General features: G+C 38.9%; 1 protein-coding gene across 1 annotated transcript in view; it reads right to left on the bottom strand.

The window, feature by feature from the left end:
• The window catches only part of LOC138363464 (plectin-like), a 37,158-nt gene extending 23,316 nt beyond the window's left edge, over positions 1–13,842 (bottom strand). Inside the window, exon 1 of the mRNA XM_069322698.1 lies at positions 13,793–13,842. Coding sequence (XP_069178799.1) covers positions 13,793–13,842 — 50 coding nt within the window. The remainder of the gene's footprint in view (positions 1–13,792) is intronic.
• Positions 13,843–18,235: the final 4,393 nt, after the last annotated feature.

Raw genomic sequence — 18,235 nt, 5'->3', positions numbered from 1 at the left:
TGTATTTCAGGCTCCGTAAATAAGATCAAAAAGTTATCGAGCTCCAGCGCTTGTCCCCCACCTTAGTTCGTTTATACAAGATCGTTAGTAACAGTCCAATTTCCCTGAAATTTTTACCCTCTGTATTTCAGACACCGTAAATAAAATCAAGTCAGTTATCGAGCTCCAGCTCTCGTCCCCACCTTAGTTCTCCTTCGTATCTTTGTAAATAACCCATCAATTTCCCTGAAATTTTTACCCTCTGTATTTCAGACATAGTAAATATGAAGTAAACAATTATAAAACTCTAGCTCTTGTCCTCTGTCCAAGTTCACTCCGGTAAATTCAGTACTCTCAGTCCAAATCCCCCTGAGATTTAAACACCCAACTACATTTTCAGACATAGTAAATAAAACCCAGTTCAGTTATCAAGTTTCAACTCTTGTGCCCCAGCTTAGTTCATTTTGTACAAGTTCTTTATTTCCAACTAAATCATCCTAAGATTTAAGATCACCTTATTTTCTAACGTAGTAAAATTAATCAGGGCATTAACCAAGCTCCATTCCCTCAGCCTTAGATCATCAGACATAAATATTTTCGATCAAGTCCGTCTCCAGCTTAACTCTTACCCTTTCCCTCCCTTACCTTCTCATCCCCAACGTACCCAAACCTTCAATAATCGTACTGTATTTGCATATTTTCTCTATATTCAGCTGTGTTCTTCGTATTCTCATCCGTGTTCACTCCATGTTCTTCAAATGTTCACAGTCCCATTCAGTTCATATTTTCACAAGTATCTCCATTTTTTCTGTAATCTTTCTCTTAGTCTCATTATGTTCTCTACAAATTCTAGTCATATTTTCTATGTTTTCATATGTTCTCTGTATAACTTTTATACTCAATATTCATGCTAACTTCCATATTTTGTGTTCTTTGTCAATATTCATGTTCCTCTACAAGTTCATGTTCCTCACAAGATCACTTCGTTTTTCACCTTCACTTACATGTTTTCTACATTCTTTTGTCATATTCTCCATGTTCTTCACAAGTCCATTGTTCATTCTTTGTAATCCCTATTCTCCTTATCATGTTTTCATGTTCTCTGTAAGCTCATATTCCCAGCATGTTCACTGTATTCATCAACTTTTCTTACATGTGTTCTTTGCCATGTTCCCCATATGTTCTCTGGGTTTTTCCCCTTACATGTTATTTAACGTTCCTTAACTAAAAAAATCTTTCGCCAATCAACTAAAAACATAGTCACTTTCGTCATTTCTCAACTAAACCTATTATCCAGTCAACTAAAAATAGTCAGAAATAGCCTCGTTCAACACTGTTCTTAACTAAAACAACCTTTCTCTTAGCTGAAAATTGTCAAAGGAAACTTCTTTCAGCACTTTCTTAACAGCCGCTATGTTTCATCAGGAAAAAATTGTCAAAGGAAACTTTCCAAAACTGTTCGTAACTAGCTTTTATCCATCGTCAATCAACTAAATAATAACTTTCATCATTTCTTAACTAAACTTATTCCCCAGTCATCAGAAAATAGCCGTGTTCTTCATGTTTCATTGTCATTTCATAACTAAAATTATCCATCAATCAACAGAAAAAGTCATATTCATCATTTCGTAACAGCCATTATGTTTTCGTCAAGAAAGAAAATATAGTCAAACATATCTATCATCGTCGTTCTTAACTGACATTTATACTTTGTGGAGCACTAAAAAATAGTCAAATGTAACTTTTTCAACACTTTCGTAACTAAAATTATATGTCGCTAAGTAAGAAAAATTGTCAAAGGAATCTTTCCAGCACTGTTCTTAACTAAACTTATTCCCCAGTCATCAGAAAATAACCGTGTTCTTCATGTTTCATTGTCATTTCATAACTAAAATTATCCATCAATCAACAGAAAAAGCCATGTTCATCATGTTTTGTCTTTTTGCTTAACTAAAATTATGTTTTGTCAAGTAAGAAAAAATAACCAAAGATATCTTTCATCGCTGTTCTTAACTGACATTATACTTTGGGGATCACAAAAAATAGTCTCCCTCGTCATGTTTTGTCTTTTTCCTTAACTAAAGTATTCATCAGTCAACTAAAAAAATAGTTGCTTCATCATGTTTCCTTGTCATTTCTTAACTGAAATATCACTTCTCTCATTTAAAATAGTCATGTGTAGCCTCTTTCCAACACTGTTCTTAACTAAAGTAACCTTTCACTTCGCTAAAATAGTCATATTCGTCATTGTTCCTAACTAAAATTATATGTCGTTAAGTAAGAAATATAGTCAAAGACTCTCTTCGAGACATCAAGGACTTACTCAAAGACATCAAAGTTGCACTCAAAGACATCCTTTGAGACATCAAAGACATCCTTTAAGACTTCAATGGGACTCTTCGAGATATCAAAAGACACTCTCAAACACTCAAAAATTTACTTGCATCCTCAAAGTTATTCTCAGAGGCATAAAAGTCATTCTCAGAGCTATCAAATTATTCTCGATGTCATCAAAAAGTATTTTCTCGTTCATCAAAGTTAATCTCAGAGTTAACAAAGGTAATCTCTAACTCACTCTCGTACATCAAAGTTGTTTCAAAGACATCAAAGTTAATCTCAGAGTTATCCAAAGATATTCTCATGTCCACAAAAGTTATTCTGAGTTATAAGTCTATCAAAGTTAATCTCAAACATCTCCGTTCATAAAAGTTATTCTCTAAGAGCTATCAAAAGTTATTCTCAGTCATCAAAGTTATTCCAAGAGACGTCAAAGTTAATCCAAGACATCATCTTTCATCAAAGATATTCTCTCTAAGCCATCAATGTTCTTCTCTAAGACATAAAAGTTATTCTCTATGTCATCAAAAAGTTATTCTCTGAGCTAACAAAATACTACTCATGTTCTCAAAGACATTCTCCAATTCATCAAAGTTGTTTCAAAGACATCAAAGTTAATCTCAGAGTTATCAAAAGTTATTCTCAGTCATGATATGTTATTCTCTAACTCACTTCCATTCATCAAAGACATTCTCTAAGCCCTCAAAGTTATTCTCTAAGACAACAAAGTCATTCCCAGAGTCATCAAAAAGTTATTCTTCGAAACATAAAATTTGCTCTGTAAGATATCTTCGTTCATCAAACTTATTCTCAGAGATATCTAAAGTTATTCTCAGAACAATCAAAAGTTATTCTAAGACAACAAAGTTATTCTCAGAGCTACCCAAAGCTATTCTCAGAGTCACCTTCGTTCGTCAGAGAAACTTTCAAAACATCTTTGTTCATCAAACTTGTTTTCAAAGTCATCAAAAGTTAATCTAAGACATCTTCTTTCATCAAAGTTATTTTCAGAGACATCTAAAGTTATTCTCAGAGCTATCAAACTTGTTCTCAGAGTCATCAAATGTTATTCTCGAAGTCATCAAAGATATTTTCAGAGACATCTAAAGTTAATTTCTATGTTATAAAAGTTATTCTCAGAGACATCTAAAGTTAATCTTGCTCATCAAAGTTGTTCTCTAAGACATAAAAGTTATTCTCAGAGTCATCAAAGTGATCTCTAATTCACCTTCGTTCACCCAAAGTTGTTCTCTAAGACACCTTCGTTCATCAAAGAAACTCTCCTTCTTCCATCATGTTATTCTTTAAGACATCTTCAGTCATAAAATTTCTCTCCAAAATATAACTAGTTCAGCTTTTCATACCAAACCTGCATTTCTGTTAAAACATATTTTCTTAGTTGCTTTACCCTAAAACTGTTCTCTGAACTACACTGTTCAAACCTACGTAACCTATCCTCTCCACCCAATGTTACTTAGTTAACGTAACGTTCCTAAACCTAACTTTACCTATCCTAACATAACTTACCTTACCTTACCTATCTTACCTAACTTTACCTATCTTACCTAACTTAACCTGCGTAACCTAACTTTACCTATGTTACCTTACCTTACCTATCTTACCTAACTTTACCTATGTTACCTTACCTTACCTTACCTATCTTACCTAACTTAACCTGCATAACCTAACTTTACCTATGTTACCTTACCTTACCTATCTTACCTAACTTTACCTATGTTACCTTACCTTACCTTACCTATCTTACCTAACTTAACCTGCATAACCTAACTTTACCTATGTTACCTTACCTTACCTATCTTACCTAACCTAACCTAACTTTACCTATGTTACCTTACCTTACCTTACCTTACCTATCTTACCTAACCTAACCTAACTTTACCTATGTTACCTAACTTAACCTTCATAACCTAACTTTACCTATCCTAACATAACTTACCTTACCTTCCCTATCTTACCTAACTTTACCTATCCTAACATAACTTACCTTACCTACCTTACCTAACTTAACCTGCTTAACCTAATTTACCTTACTTTACCTAACTTATATAACTTATCTTACCTATCCTAACGTAACCTAACTTGCTGTACCTAACTTAATCTTACATTCCCAAACTGATGTATCCTAACTTATCTAGTCAAACCAGACATGATCTAACTTACATAAGTATTCCTTCTTGTCTTTTGTGTTTCGTCAATCATTGTCTCATATTCATTTACTCATTTCATTAGTTAATTTCTCAAATGGCCACTTATGCATTTCAAGTGCTATTTGTTAGAGATTGGATATTTAAGCATTTCAAAGAATTTTTGTTATATATGGGCATTTACTCATTTCAAGGGATAATTTCTCAAATGGACGTTTTTGCATTTCAAGTGTTATTTGTTTAAGATTTGGTGTTTAACCATTTCAAAGGTTTTTGTTATATATGGGAACTTACTCATTTCAAGGGATAATTTCTCAAATGGACGTTTTTGCATTTCAAGTGTTATTTGTTTAAGATTTGGTGTTTAACCATTTCAAAGGTTTTTGTTATATATGGGAACTTACTCGTTTCAAGGGCCAATTTCTCAAATGGTCATTTTTGCAGATCAAGGGTTATTTGTTAAAGTTCATCAAGTTGCTCATAAGTTGTATTTATTATGTTTGTTATCATTTATTCTTATTCCCCAACCCCTTAACCTAACCTCTTGTAATCGTAGTGTATTTGATAGGTTCTATCTTATGTTCTTATTCCCCAACCCTTTAACCTAACCTTTCAGATGTAGTTTTGTTTCTCCTTTTGTATATTTTTACCCAAACCTTCTTTCCTTCTTTTACTTTGTTTTCACATATAAGTTCATTCTTTATCTTAGTAATAATAAAAATTACAATAGTAAAGAATCAGATCTACTAAGACTTCAAATTGAGAAACAAGAGCTCAAGGGAGTGAGAGCATGAAAGAAGAGCAAGGAGTAAGAGAGAGGGGGCGGAAGAAAATGGGACCAAAGAAGAGAGAATGTGAGAGAGTGTGGGCATGGGAGCACTAAGACTTGAATTTGAGAAAAAGAAAAACTAAGTGAATGAGAGTGAGGGTGTGAGAATGGGAGCATTAAGACTTGAATTTGAGAGAGAAGAGAGCATTTGAGCAAATGAGTGAGAGGGGGAGGAAGAGAGAGAATAAGGGAGATAGAAAAGGAGGGTTAGAAGGAGTAGGAGAATCAAAGTAAAAGAAGGAAAGAAGGTTTGGGTAAAAATATACAAAAGGAGAAACAAAACTACATCTGAAAGGTTAGGTTAAAGGGTTGGGGAATAAGAACATAAGATAGAACCTATCAAATACACTACGATTACAAGAGGTTAGGTTAAGGGGTTGGGGAATAAGAATAAATGATAACAAACATAATAAATACAACTTATGAGCAACTTGATGAACTTTAACAAATAACCCTTGATCTGCAAAAATGACCATTTGAGAAATTGGCCCTTGAAACGAGTAAGTTCCCATATATAACAAAAACCTTTGAAATGGTTAAACACCAAATCTTAAACAAATAACACTTGAAATGCAAAAACGTCCATTTGAGAAATTATCCCTTGAAATGAGTAAGTTCCCATATATAACAAAAACCTTTGAAATGGTTAAACACCAAATCTTAAACAAATAACACTTGAAATGCAAAAACGTCCATTTGAGAAATTATCCCTTGAAATGAGTAAATGCCCATATATAACAAAAATTCTTTGAAATGCTTAAATATCCAATCTCTAACAAATAGCACTTGAAATGCATAAGTGGCCATTTGAGAAATTAACTAATGAAATGAGTAAATGAATATGAGACAATGATTGACGAAACACAAAAGACAAGAAGGAATACTTATGTAAGTTAGATCATGTCTGGTTTGACTAGATAAGTTAGGATACATCAGTTTGGGAATGTAAGATTAAGTTAGGTACAGCAAGTTAGGTTACGTTAGGATAGGTAAGATAAGTTATATAAGTTAGGTAAAGTAAGGTAAATTAGGTTAAGCAGGTTAAGTTAGGTAAGGTAGGTAAGGTAAGTTATGTTAGGATAGGTAAAGTTAGGTAAGATAGGGAAGGTAAGGTAAGTTATGTTAGGATAGGTAAAGTTAGGTTATGAAGGTTAAGTTAGGTAACATAGGTAAAGTTAGGTTAGGTTAGGTAAGATAGGTAAGGTAAGGTAAGGTAAGGTAACATAGGTAAAGTTAGGTTAGGTTAGGTAAGATAGGTAAGGTAAGGTAACATAGGTAAAGTTAGGTTATGCAGGTTAAGTTAGGTAAGATAGGTAAGGTAAGGTAAGGTAACATAGGTAAAGTTAGGTAAGATAGGTAAGGTAAGGTAACATAGGTAAAGTTAGGTTATGCAGGTTAAGTTAGGTAAGATAGGTAAGGTAAGGTAAGGTAACATAGGTAAAGTTAGGTAAGATAGGTAAGGTAAGGTAACATAGGTAAAGTTAGGTTACGCAGGTTAAGTTAGGTAAGATAGGTAAAGTTAGGTAAGATAGGTAAGGTAAGGTAAGTTATGTTAGGATAGGTAAAGTTAGGTTTAGGAACGTTACGTTAACTAAGTAACATTGGGTGGAGAGGATAGGTTACGTAGGTTTGAACAGTGTAGTTCAGAGAACAGTTTTAGGGTAAAGCAACTAAGAAAATATGTTTTAACAGAAATGCAGGTTTGGTATGAAAAGCTGAACTAGTTATATTTTGGAGAGAAATTTTATGACTGAAGATGTCTTAAAGAATAACATGATGGAAGAAGGAGAGTTTCTTTGATGAACGAAGGTGTCTTAGAGAACAACTTTGGGTGAACGAAGGTGAATTAGAGATCACTTTGATGACTCTGAGAATAACTTTTATGTCTTAGAGAACAACTTTGATGAGCAAGATTAACTTTAGATGTCTCTGAGAATAACTTTTATAACATAGAAATTAACTTTAGATGTCTCTGAAAATATCTTTGATGACTTCGAGAATAACATTTGATGACTCTGAGAACAAGTTTGATAGCTCTGAGAATAACTTTAGATGTCTCTGAAAATAACTTTGATGAAAGAAGATGTCTTAGATTAACTTTTGATGACTTTGAAAACAAGTTTGATGAACAAAGATGTTTTGAAAGTTTCTCTGACGAACGAAGGTGACTCTGAGAATAGCTTTGGGTAGCTCTGAGAATAACTTTGTTGTCTTAGAATAACTTTTGATTGTTCTGAGAATAACTTTAGATATCTCTGAGAATAAGTTTGATGAACGAAGATATCTTACAGAGCAAATTTTATGTTTCGAAGAATAACTTTTTGATGACTCTGGGAATGACTTTGTTGTCTTAGAGAATAACTTTGAGGGCTTAGAGAATGTCTTTGATGAATGGAAGTGAGTTAGAGAATAACATATCATGACTGAGAATAACTTTTGATAACTCTGAGATTAACTTTGATGTCTTTGAAACAACTTTGATGAATTGGAGAATGTCTTTGAGAACATGAGTAGTATTTTGTTAGCTCAGAGAATAACTTTTTGATGACATAGAGAATAACTTTTATGTCTTAGAGAAGAACATTGATGGCTTAGAGAGAATATCTTTGATGAAAGATGATGTCTTGGATTAACTTTGACGTCTCTTGGAATAACTTTGATGACTGAGAATAACTTTTGATAGCTCTTAGAGAATAACTTTTATGAACGGAGATGTTTGAGATTAACTTTGATAGACTTATAACTCAGAATAACTTTTGTGGACATGAGAATATCTTTGGATAACTCTGAGATTAACTTTGATGTCTTTGAAACAACTTTGATGTACGAGAGTGAGTTAGAGATTACCTTTGTTAACTCTGAGATTAACTTTGATGAACGAGAAAATACTTTTTGATGACATCGAGAATAATTTGATAGCTCTGAGAATGACTTTTATGCCTCTGAGAATAACTTTGAGGATGCAAGTAAATTTTTGAGTGTTTGAGAGTGTCTTTTGATATCTCGAAGAGTCCCATTGAAGTCTTAAAGGATGTCTTTGATGTCTCAAAGGATGTCTTTGAGTGCAACTTTGATGTCTTTGAGTAAGTCCTTGATGTCTCGAAGAGAGTCTTTGACTATATTTCTTACTTAACGACATATAATTTTAGTTAGGAACAATGACGAATATGACTATTTTAGCGAAGTGAAAGGTTACTTTAGTTAAGAACAGTGTTGGAAAGAGGCTACACATGACTATTTTAAATGAGAGAAGTGATATTTCAGTTAAGAAATGACAAGGAAACATGATGAAGCAACTATTTTTTTAGTTGACTGATGAATACTTTAGTTAAGGAAAAAGACAAAACATGACGAGGGAGACTATTTTTTGTGATCCCCAAAGTATAATGTCAGTTAAGAACAGCGATGAAAGATATCTTTGGTTATTTTTTCTTACTTGACAAAACATAATTTTAGTTAAGCAAAAAGACAAAACATGATGAACATGGCTTTTTCTGTTGATTGATGGATAATTTTAGTTATGAAATGACAATGAAACATGAAGAACACGGTTATTTTCTGATGACTGGGGAATAAGTTTAGTTAAGAACAGTGCTGGAAAGATTCCTTTGACAATTTTTCTTACTTAGCGACATATAATTTTAGTTACGAAAGTGTTGAAAAAGTTACATTTGACTATTTTTTAGTGCTCCACAAAGTATAAATGTCAGTTAAGAACGACGATGATAGATATGTTTGACTATATTTTCTTTCTTGACGAAAACATAATGGCTGTTACGAAATGATGAATATGACTTTTTCTGTTGATTGATGGATAATTTTAGTTATGAAATGACAATGAAACATGAAGAACACGGCTATTTTCTGATGACTGGGGAATAAGTTTAGTTAAGAAATGATGAAAGTTATTATTTAGTTGATTGACGATGGATAAAAGCTAGTTACGAACAGTTTTGGAAAGTTTCCTTTGACAATTTTTTCCTGATGAAACATAGCGGCTGTTAAGAAAGTGCTGAAAGAAGTTTCCTTTGACAATTTTCAGCTAAGAGAAAGGTTGTTTTAGTTAAGAACAGTGTTGAACGAGGCTATTTCTGACTATTTTTAGTTGACTGGATAATAGGTTTAGTTGAGAAATGACGAAAGTGACTATGTTTTTAGTTGATTGGCGAAAGATTTTTTTAGTTAAGGAACGTTAAATAACATGTAAGGGGAAAAACCCAGAGAACATATGGGGAACATGGCAAAGAACACATGTAAGAAAAGTTGATGAATACAGTGAACATGCTGGGAATATGAACTTACAGAGAACATGAAAACATGATAAGGAGAATAGGGATTACAAAGAATGAACAATGGACTTGTGAAGAACATGGAGAATATGACAAAAGAATGTAGAAAACATGTAAGTGAAGGTGAAAAACGAAGTGATCTTGTGAGGAACATGAACTTGTAGAGGAACATGAATATTGACAAAGAACACAAAATATGGAAGTTAGCATGAATATTGAGTATAAAAGTTATACAGAGAACATATGAAAACATAGAAAATATGACTAGAATTTGTAGAGAACATAATGAGACTAAGAGAAAGATTACAGAAAAAATGGAGATACTTGTGAAAATATGAACTGAATGGGACTGTGAACATTTGAAGAACATGGAGTGAACACGGATGAGAATACGAAGAACACAGCTGAATATAGAGAAAATATGCAAATACAGTACGATTATTGAAGGTTTGGGTACGTTGGGGATGAGAAGGTAAGGGAGGGAAAGGGTAAGAGTTAAGCTGGAGACGGACTTGATCGAAAATATTTATGTCTGATGATCTAAGGCTGAGGGAATGGAGCTTGGTTAATGCCCTGATTAATTTTACTACGTTAGAAAATAAGGTGATCTTAAATCTTAGGATGATTTAGTTGGAAATAAAGAACTTGTACAAAATGAACTAAGCTGGGGCACAAGAGTTGAAACTTGATAACTGAACCGGGTTTTATTTACTATGTCTGAAAATGTAGTTGGGTGTTTAAATCTCAGGGGGATTTGGACTGAGAGTACTGAATTTACCGGAGTGAACTTGGACAGAGGACAAGAGCTAGAGTTTTATAATTGTTTACTTCATATTTACTATGTCTGAAATACAGAGGGTAAAAATTTCAGGGAAATTGATGGGTTATTTACAAAGATACGAAGGAGAACTAAGGTGGGGACGAGAGCTGGAGCTCGATAACTGACTTGATTTTATTTACGGTGTCTGAAATACAGAGGGTAAAAATTTCAGGGAAATTGGACTGTTACTAACGATCTTGTATAAACGAACTAAGGTGGGGGACAAGCGCTGGAGCTCGATAACTTTTTGATCTTATTTACGGAGCCTGAAATACAGAGGGTAAAAATTTCAGGGAAATTGGACTGTTACTAACGAAGATACGAGAGAGAGCTAAGGCGGAGGACAAGCGCTGGAGCTTGGTAACTAAATTACTGTATTGAACTACATTTGAAATATGATTATTTTTAAATTTTAGAGGGATTGGAATGATAGTATTCATTATACGACAGGGGACTAAGGTGGGGGAACGTGAGCTAGAACATGCTTACTAACATGATTTATTTGTGTAAAACTGACTTGCTTAATGAAAAGGAGCAAACATACGATGTTGGAAAATAGTTGAACTGAACTGAATGAAAGGAGAGAGAGAGAGAGAGAGGAGGGACGGTCCAGATATTATGGAGAAGATAAGATAAGATACGAGCCGACTGGCTGGCCGGGCGTAAAGTAAATAAAGGTGACGCGAGAGATTGCGAGGTAAGGGGGGAGGGAGGGGGGTGTGATGTACGAAACCCTGAAAACCCTGGCTCACAAACACGAATTTCTAAATTTACATGAAAACTATGGCTTACACAGACGGATTTTGTAAGTTGAAAACATGTAAAACATGTCCGTAGAGTTCTCCTGGAAGCCCTAAAGAGCTACATACATTACTTGAATTTGTCCCATAAGGCCTTAACAAACTTCTATGTCTTGGAAATTATTTTTCTCATAAGAACTTTAACAAACTCATATGACATTATTTTTCATTATAAGAATTCCCTAATTCCAAATCTGTGACTCCCCAAATTCACCTGAAAACCCTAAAGCGCTACACACGAATTTCCAGAAAAAAAAAAAAATTGCCTGTGGCGCTTACAGTCCACAGGGGTCCTCCGGCCTGAAAAAAAAAAGGAGCCGCTGGCGTGTCATCCTCACAGGGGTCCTCCGGCCTGAAAAAAAAGGAGCCGCTGGCGTGTCATCCTCACAGGGGTCCTCCGGCCTGAAAAAAAAAAGGAGCCGCTGGCGTGTCATCCCTACTACTCACTACCCCACCTACTGAAGCACGGAACACTACCCCACCTACTGAAGCACGGAACACTACCCCACCTACTGAAGCACGGTACACTACCCTACCTACTGAAGCACGGTACACTACCCCCACCTACTGAAGTACGGTACACTACCCCACCTACTGAAACACGGTACACTACCCCCACCTACTGAAGCACGGTACACTACCCCCACCTACTGAAGCACGGTACACTACCCCCACCTACTGAAGCACGGTACACTACCCCCACCTACTGAAGCACGGGTGAATGTTTGCCTGGGAAGCATCAAATGCTGAGGTCACCTGGCTAATTTATAATGATGGGGAACACGTGAATACTGGAGCCGGGGGGCGGGGGGGGGGGAGTGCTGAATTAATTTTGTTTTTATTGCTTCTCTTATCGTAACAATGCATAAATTTGCCGACTACGTATTTTATATTTTAATTTATATTTAGATGAAATCAACTGTATAAATACATATACATATTCCAACATACTTTTGTATTATATATATATATATATATATATATATATATATATATATATATATATATATATATATATATATATATATATATATATATATATATATATATATATATGTCGTACCTAGTAGCCAGAACGCACTTCTCGGCCTACTATGCAGGGCCCGATTTGCCTAGTAGGCCGAGTGGTTTTCTTAATTTTCAATAAATTGTTTCCAATTGGTTTATTTGAATTATTATTTTTGCATTATACTAGGAACATCAATTATTGACTTAGTTATGTTAGTTTAGGTTAGGCTAAGATAGGTTATGTTAGGTTCGGTTATATCTCGACGTTAGTTTTATCTCAAATTAAACAATATGAACTCATACATAATGAAATGGATAGCTTTATCATTTCATAAGAAAAAAATAGAAAAATATATAAATTCAGGAAAACTTGGCTTATTAGGCAAATCGGACCTTGCATAGTAGGCCGAGTACTGCGTTCTGGCTACTAGGTACAACATTATATATATATATATATATATATATATATATATATATATATATATATATATATATATATATATATATATATATATATATATATATATAATGTGTGTGTGTGTGTGTGTGTGTGTGTGTGTGTGTGTGTGTGTGTGTGTGTGTGTGTGTGTGTGTAAGTTGGCACTGGCATGAATAGCCTGTAAGTGGAGGCTTTTTAAAACCATTACCAGTACCAGTAGCTGATACTGGAGATCTGTGGATGGATGGGAGTCTTCCTGAGGCCAGATTCACGAAGCAATTACGCACGCACTTACGAACCTGTACATCTTTTCTCAATCTTTGGCGACTTTTATTACAATTATTAAACAGTTAGTGAGTTCCGAAGCATCAGGAGGTCGTTTATAACAATAACAACAGTTGACTGGGAACTTTTCGTGCTTGTAAACTGTTTAATAGATGGCGCCAAAGGCGTCAAAGATTGAGGAAAATGAATACGTTCGTTAGTACTTTCGTAATTGCTTCGTGAATCTGGCCCCTAGTCACTCGCAGCTCATGGCCCGCAGGAGGCTTGGTCGCCAGGTTGCAGTTTAATGTGCAAAGCGACAAAGCGACAGAACAACCACAGTAGTTTGGTACCATCAGGATCGTCGTCCTGTTCAAGGAATTGCATTTGTCCGTCTGGGAATTTGCGGTGAAATTCTGGGTTGCGTTATTCTTTCTTCAGTATGGTGAGGTCAGTGTAGGAGTTGATGGTGTTGGCGTCGACATACTTGGGGTGCGGGTATTTGACGCCTATCCTCGTGTTGATTGTCTTGTTACATTTGTGGGCCAGTTGTCGTCTGGCGTGTGCATTACTAATGAACTCGCCGGGTGCAATGTAAAGAACATAGCAGGGACTTTTATCTTCCTCGTCGTCGGTCGCAAGGCTATTCTTGTCGACGTCGGTGGTGGTTCTGGAGAGTCTCCTGGTGTCGGTTGTGGAAGGTTCAGGTGGTCCGTCGTCGTCTTCGGATGTGATGTCTTCGTTGGCAGGGGCAGCCAGGGTGGGTGATGTCCCTGTTACCGGACTGGTTGTGGGGCGTCTTAATTGTGGACGGTGGACGCCGGGCCGGCAGCAGCTGGGAGGTCACCTGGTACCCCCTCACCGTCGGTTGATGGTGCGAATGTGTAGGTTGACGTCGTTGCCCGGCAGCATGTCGGCGAGGTGTAGAAGTACCAGTGGCAGGGTGTTGTTGGTGGTAACTGCGGGCATGGGTGGTGGTGGTGAGGGCTGCGGAGGAGAGTTCCAACAATGATAGATTGATTGATGAAGATTAAGCCACCCACCAGGTGGCACGGGCATGAATAGCCCCGTAATCCAACCATGGATAGACATTCTCTCTTTTAAATATAGCTGGGGTCCCCAACTGTGTCTGGGTTTCTCTCCCCTTACCCCTCCCCTCTCTCCCCTGCCTTTATATATTTTCCCTTATTTCGTCCTCTCCCCACTCCTCCCTCCCGTCTCCAACTTTCTCCCACGCACCTTCTCTCTCTCTCTCTCTCTCTCTCTCTCTCTCTCTCTCTCTCTCTCTCTCTCTCTTTCTCAGTAAATTGAGCATTATGAAGCATGTAAGAAAATGCCAAGAAACTGTCGATAACATATCCACGATGTCAGGTTTCATATCAATAGCAGGGAGAGGGGTGGTTATAGACGTCCATATTTCATGAAGAGTGACACTGAAGCCGACCCAGACCGGCCTATGACATTCCCATACCCCTCATGTGTTACTCTGGAAGAAGTGGGTGAGGCTAGCACCAAGTGAGTGGCCTCCTACTTCGGACAGACAGAAAAACAGGGATTCTATTTTTCAGATATTGATAGTAAATTATTGAGAGAGAGAGAGAGAGAGAGAGACACACACACACACACACACACACACACACACACACACACACACACACACACACACACACACACACACACACACACACACAGACACAGACACAGACACACACACACACACACACACACACACACACACACACACACACACACACACACACACACACACACACACACACACACACACACACACACACACGCACACACACACAGACACACACACAGACACACACACACACACACACACACACACACACACACACACACACACACACACACACACACACACACACACACACACACACACACACACACACACACACAGACACACACACAGACACACACACACAGACACACACACACACACACACACACACACACACACACACACACACACACACACACACACACACACACACACACACACAGACACACACAGACACAGACACAGACACACACACACACACACACACACACACACACACACACACACACACACACAGACACACACACACACACACACACACACACACACACACACACACACACACACACACACACACACACACACACACACAGACACACACACACACACACACAGACACACACACACAGCCCTGAAGCTAGGTCTGCGGTTAAGGAAGTTGCCATGGAAGTGGCTTCCTCTCAGGAAGCAGCTAGATGTACTAGCCGGCTGATAGAGAGAAATAGAGCAGTAGTAGTAGCAGGCATTAAAGAACAAACAGGGACCAGACCAAAGGAGCGGAGAGACAAGGACAAAAACATGATTAAAGAGATCCTTAAAGAGGTAAGGATGGAGGGAGCGAGCGAAATGTTGAAAAGGTTTTCAGGCATGGAAAGTACAACAAGGACAGAGACCGAATGATAAAGGTGGTTTTCATGAGCGAAATCGCGAAAGAGGAACTGCTAGCAAGGAAGTGTTGTCTAAAAGGTGTAGAGAAGTTCAAGAAAATATTCCTGCAGAGGGATATGACAAGGGAAGAGAGAATACGGACAGCAGACGCGAGGAAGGAGCGCAGCGAGAGAGAAGGAAATCAGAGTACCACAACCCAGAACCCTACAATCCCAGAGGGAAGTGGAGAACCCTCCTCAAACAGTGCAACAGCCACAGGGATTGGGGCACCACCCCCACATTCTACCCAACAGACACCCAACCTGCCCCATCCCCTGTCAGCCCCCCACTAAGTACCCACCTAGGGCACCCTCCCCCCACCCACCCCCCTCCCCCCACTCACCCCCCTTCTCCCCCTCACCCCTCTCCCCAGGACCTCCCTTCTCCCCCATCCCCCATGCCCTCCCTTCTCCCACATGCTTTCCCGTCTCTCCCACCCCCGTGCCCTCCCTTCCCCCCCTCCCCCCTAAGCCCCCCACTCTCCCCCACCCCACCTAAGTCTTCCCCTCTCCCCCACTCCCCTCACCCACCTCAGCCCTCCCTTTTCCCCCACGCCCCCCAAGCCCTCCACCCTTTTCTCTCCCCCCAAGCCCCCCCATCTCCCCTATCCCCCACAGCCTCTCCTCCCCCCATGCTTCCCCAACCCTCCCTCTCTTACCCACCCCCTGTACCCTCCCCCTCTTATCCACCCCCTGTACCCTCCCCCTCTTATCCACCCCCCTGTACCCTCCCCCTCTTATCCACCCCCTGTACCCTCCCCCTCTCCCCCACCACCCCAAGCCCTCCCTCCTCCACCAATCCCTCCGTGCCAGGTCCCCCCAGCTCCCACTCACCCCAGATCCCAAAGGTCCCCCCCAGAAAAGAAGCAGAAGAGAGTCAGTTTCAGGGTGATGTACTCGAACATAGATGGGATCACAAGCAAGACAAGTGAACTAAGGGAAAGAGCACAAGAAGTTAACCCAGATGTAATCGGACTCACTGAAACAAAACTCTCTGGAATCATAACGAATGCCGTGTTTCCCCAGGAGTATACAGTAATAAGGAAAGAGAGGGAAGGTAGGGGAGGAGGCGGAGTGGCCCTACTCATGAGAAGGGAATGGAGTTTTAAGGAGATGGCCATCCTGGGCTGTGAGGAGTTCAGAGACTACATAGCAGGCACCATAACAATGGGAGGACCAAGAATAGTAGTAGCAGTAATATACAACCCTCCACCAAATGACAGGAGACCCAGTCAAGAGTATGAAACCAACAACAAGGCAGTTAACACTATAATTGAGAGGGCAGCCTCTGCTGCCTGTAGAAATAGATCCCACCTGCTCATCATGGGCGACTTCAATCACGGAAAGATTGACTGGGAGAACAAGGAACCGCATGGAGGCGAGGAGACGTGGAGAGCCAAACTATTGGAGGTGGTGACAAGCAACTTTTTAACCCAGCATGTCGGAGAACCCACAAGGATGAGAGGCAATGACGAACCAGCGAGACTCGACCTAGTCTTCACTCTGAACGACTCCGACATAAGAGAAATCGGTTTTGAGGACCCAGTAGGAATGAGCGACCACAGTGTACTGGTGTTTGAGTACTTGATTGAAGAAGGGTTATTGAACTCGAGGAGGGATACCGAAACCAAAAGGTTAGCATACCGAAAGGGAAACTATGAGGGGATAAGAAAATTCCTAACAGATATAGCATGGGAAACAGAGCTCAGGGGAAAGACGGCCCAAGATATGATGGATTACATCACGCAGAAGTGCAAGGACGCAGCAAACAAGTTTGTCCCAGTCCAAAAGGAAAACAGAGAAATGAAGATGAGAAACCCATGGTTTAATCAAAGATGTAGGCTAGCTAAGCAGCAAAGTAAAAGGGCATGGAGAAACTATAGGAATAACAGGACACTGGAGAGCAGAGAAAGATACCAGAATGCCAGGAATGAATATGTCAGGATGAGAAGAGAGGCAGAAAGACAATACGAAAATGACATCGCAAGCAAGGCAAAGACTCAGCCTAAATTGTTGCATAGCCACATTAGGAGAAAAACAACAGTAAAGGAACAGGTTATGAGATTAAGGATAGGGGCGGAAGGATTCACTACAAATGACAAGGAAGTGTGTGAGGAATTGAATAAGAAATTCCAGGAGGTCTTCACCTTAGAGCAAGGAGAAATTCCAGAGGTAAGTGAGGGAATAGCTAACCAGGAACCACTGGAAGAGTTTGAGATTACCAGTGGGGAAGTAAGGAAGTGTTTACTAGAGTTGGACGTGACGAAGGTTATAGGCCCAGATGGAATCTCCCCTTGGGTTCTAAAGGAAGGAGCAAGAGAACTGAGCCTACCACTCTCCATAGTGTATAACAAATCACTGGCAACAGGGGAACTGCCAGATATTTGGAAAGCAGCTAACGTAGTCCTGATATACAAGAAAGGGGATAGACAGGAGGCACTGAACTACAGGCCAGTGTCCCTAACCTGCATACCATGCAAGCTGATGGAGAAGATTGTGCGAAAAAAACTAGTGGAGCATCTGGAGCGAAGGAACTTTGTAACACAGCATCAACATGGGTTCAGGGATGGCAGGTCCTGCCTCACAGGGTTACTTGAATTCTACGACCAGGCAACAAAAATAAGGCAAGAGAGAGAAGGGTGGGCAGACTGCATATTTTTGGATTGTCAGAAAGCCTTTGATACAGTGCCACACAAGAGGCTAGTGCGAAAGTTGGAGATGCAGGCTGGAGTGAGAGGGAAGGTCCTCCGGTGGATAGAGGAGTACCTAAGCAACAGGAGACAACGATTCTGTG

This window comes from Procambarus clarkii, chromosome 1, assembly GCF_040958095.1.
Source record: "Procambarus clarkii isolate CNS0578487 chromosome 1, FALCON_Pclarkii_2.0, whole genome shotgun sequence".
Classification (NCBI taxonomy): domain Eukaryota; kingdom Metazoa; phylum Arthropoda; class Malacostraca; order Decapoda; family Cambaridae; genus Procambarus; species Procambarus clarkii.
This window is presented reverse-complemented; position numbering and strand designations above follow the sequence as displayed.